Below are 3293 nucleotides of genomic sequence, written 5' to 3' on the forward strand. Positions count from 1 at the left end.
CTAGTAAAGAAATATTCTCGGAATCGGACGAAATCAACGCCCAGGTTCCTATTTTGCCCGGAAGCATCCAGAACACACGAGAACCGCCAGAGAGGGGGCACAGGGCCACCAAACCCTAGGCCGGCGCGGCCAAGGGGGGGCCCGCGCCCCCCTATAGTGTGGCCACCCTGTCAGCCCTCCTGCGCCGCCTCTTCGCCTATTTAAAGCTTCCGTCGCGAAAACCCTGATACGTTCGACGAAACCCACAGAAACCTTCCAGAGCCGCCGCCATCGCGAAGCCAAGATCTGGGGGACAGGAGTCTCTGTTTCGGCACGCCGCCGGGACGGGGAAGTGCCCCCGGAAGGCTTCTCCATCGACACCGCTGCCATCTCCACCGCCATCTTCATCACCGCTGCTGTCTCCCATGAGGAGGGAGTAGTTCTCCATCGAGGCTCGGGGCTGTACCGGTAGCTATGTGGTTAATCTCTCTCCTATGTACTTCAATACAATGATCTCATGAGCTGCTTTACATGATTGAGATCCATATGATGAGCTTTGTATCGCTACTAGTTGTGTGCTACTCATGTGATGTTATTAAAGTAGTCTATTCCTCCTGCATGGTGTAAAGGTGACTAGTGTGTGCACCATGTGGTTCTTGTCGTAGGCTATGATCATGATCTCTTGTAGATTGTGGAGTTAATCATCATTATGATAGTATTGATGTGATCTATTCCTCCTTCATAGTGTAATGTGGACAGTGTGTGCACTATGTTAGTTCTTGGTTTATTTTGCAATGATCTATTATGCTCTAAGGTTATTTAAATATGAACATTGAATTGTGGAGCTTGTTAACTCCGGCATTGAGGGTTCGTGTAATCCTACGCAATGTGTTCATCATCCAACAAAAGAGTGTATGTAGCACATATGAGAAAGAGTTATTTATTATGCGATCAATGTTGAGAGTGTCCACTAGTGAAAGTGTAATCCCTAGGCCTTGTTCCTAAATACTGCTATCGCTGCTTGTTTACTGTTTTACTTCGTTACTACTGCTGCGTTACTACTGCTTGTTTACTGTCCTGGGCAAAGCACTTTTCTGGTGCCGTTGCTACTGCTTATTCATACCACCTGTATTTCACTATCTCTTCGCCGAACTAGTGCACCTATTAGGTGTGTTGGGGACACAAGAGACTTCTTGCTTTGTGGTTGCAGGGTTGCATGAGAGGGATATCTTTGACCTCTTCCTCCCTGAGTTCGATAAACCTTGGGTGATCCACTTAAGGGAAACTTGCTGCTGTTCTACAAACCTCTGCTCTTGGAGGCCCAACACTGTCTACAGGAAAAGGAGGGGGGCGTAGACATCAGAGAGACAGCTCTAGTGAACTGTGGACCCCGGTCCATTCTTTTACATCGAATACAATCTACTGCAATACTTGTTTTACTGTTTTCTGCAAACAATCATCATCCACACTATACATCTAATCCTTTGTTACAGCAAGCCGGTGAGATTGACAACCTCACTGTTTCGTTGGGGCAAAGTACTTTGGTTGTGTTGTGCAGGTTCCACGTTGGCGCCGGAATCTCTGGTGTTGCGCCGCACTACATCCCGCCGCCATCAACCTTCAACGTGCTTCTTGGCTCCTCCTGGTTCGATAAACCTTGGTTTCTTTCTGAGGGAAAACTTGCCGATGTACGCATCACACCTTCCTCTTGGGGTTCCCAACGGACGTGTGTCTTACACGCCATCAGCCTCCTTGTCATCATCATCATCATCATCTTGAAAACGCCACCAACAGTCATTGGCAGGGCGGCCTTTTCTATTGCAGATCTAACAGGTTACGTCAACCCACGCCGTGTTGCGGTGCCTTCCACGGCCGCGTCCACTACCCCCGGCAGGGGGCGCACACCCACCACCACGTCTTTCGCGAGGCGGGTGATCTTCACGTTGATCATCACTGCGGATGTCGTGGCTATCAGAATAGTCTCCACGGTCACTGCGTGACATGTTGTTGTGGCACCCGCGCCCTTGACGTTAAGAAGCATTGGCAGATGTCTCAAAGTCCATGTCAGACGAGCCGCCTCCAAGCATCTCCTGGCGATGATCGTAGGCAGGGAGCTGTGCGTAGAGAGAGGCCAGCGAGATCGGGTTGGTGTTGCCGCCAAGGGCGGCGGCAAGGGAGTTGTAGGAGGCTCCCAAACCCGAAAGTATGAAGGAGAGGTGCTCCCGGGTGGTGATGGTCTCGCCAGCAGTCGCGAGCTTGTTAACAATGCCATGCATCTTGGTGACGAAGGCTTCCGTGGACATCTGCAATTTATTGGTGTTCGCCAGTTGGATCCGAAGGTTCGTGACCTTGGTTTGACACCGGGACGCAAACATCTCCTCAACCATCTGCCATACGCCGGCTTCGGTCTCGATCCTGTGGACATGAGGAAGAACCTCGGGGCTGATCGATTGAAGGAGGTAGCCGAGAACGACTTGATCCCGGGCAATACAGGTGTCGTAGTTCGGATTGGAAACAGATTTCGCCCTCTGATCTGTGGTACTTTTGTCAGTAGGTTGCACCGTCAGCATCTCCGGTGGTGCAGCGTCAGAGCCATCGAAAAGGTCGAAGAAGCGAGCTCCGCGGATCGTGGGCAGCACCTAGGCGCGCCACCCATGGTAATTGGTGCGCGACAACTTGTCCTATCAGCGGATGCCCAAGGTTGAGAACCAGAGCAGTGGAGGACAATGCCATGGGTGCGGTAATGAAGGAGATGACAGCGGCGGTGGGGATGATTTAGGGTTTTGGTGCGATCGGTTTTATCGGCGGAAGAGCCGGCACAATACCATGTAAGATCAGGTACATTAGCATACTACTCGGATACCGAGCCCCTTCTTTCATTGTTATTTTATATAGGTGAAGAGATTACATAGAAAGAAGAGAGATATGGACGTACACATCCCAAACTCATATAGATACGGTATCCTATTTCTATCTCTAACATTCAACATTGTTTGTGCCATATTTGGGCAACCCTGTATAAAGAAGATCGACGATTTATCATTGTTGATTCTGTGGCCCGATGCATTAGGGAATCTCCAATAGGACGACGCAAACAGATGCGAAGCGATCGTTTGCGACCGCGTGGTCGAAAAATGTGTCAAAAACCATATAGATACGGTATCCTATTTCTAGAGAGAAGAGAGAGAGAAGAGAGATATGGACGTACACATCCCAAACTCATATAGATACGGTATCCTATTTCTATCTCTAACATTCAACATTGTTTGTGCCATCTTTGGGCAACCCTGTATAAAGAAGATCGACGATTTATC

At 49.6% G+C, this 3293-nt stretch overlaps 1 protein-coding gene across 1 annotated transcript; it reads right to left on the reverse strand.

Moving 5' to 3' along the window:
• Positions 1–2009: 2009 nt before the first annotated feature.
• LOC139835831 (uncharacterized) lies at positions 2010–2549 on the reverse strand. Its single transcript, XM_071825700.1, has one exon. It carries the CDS (start codon positions 2547–2549, stop codon positions 2010–2012), a length of 540 nt encoding a protein of 179 aa, XP_071681801.1.
• Between the last annotated feature and the right edge of the window lie 744 nt (positions 2550–3293).

Source organism: Lolium perenne, chromosome 2, assembly GCF_019359855.2.
Source record: "Lolium perenne isolate Kyuss_39 chromosome 2, Kyuss_2.0, whole genome shotgun sequence".
NCBI classification, from domain to species: domain Eukaryota; kingdom Viridiplantae; phylum Streptophyta; class Magnoliopsida; order Poales; family Poaceae; genus Lolium; species Lolium perenne.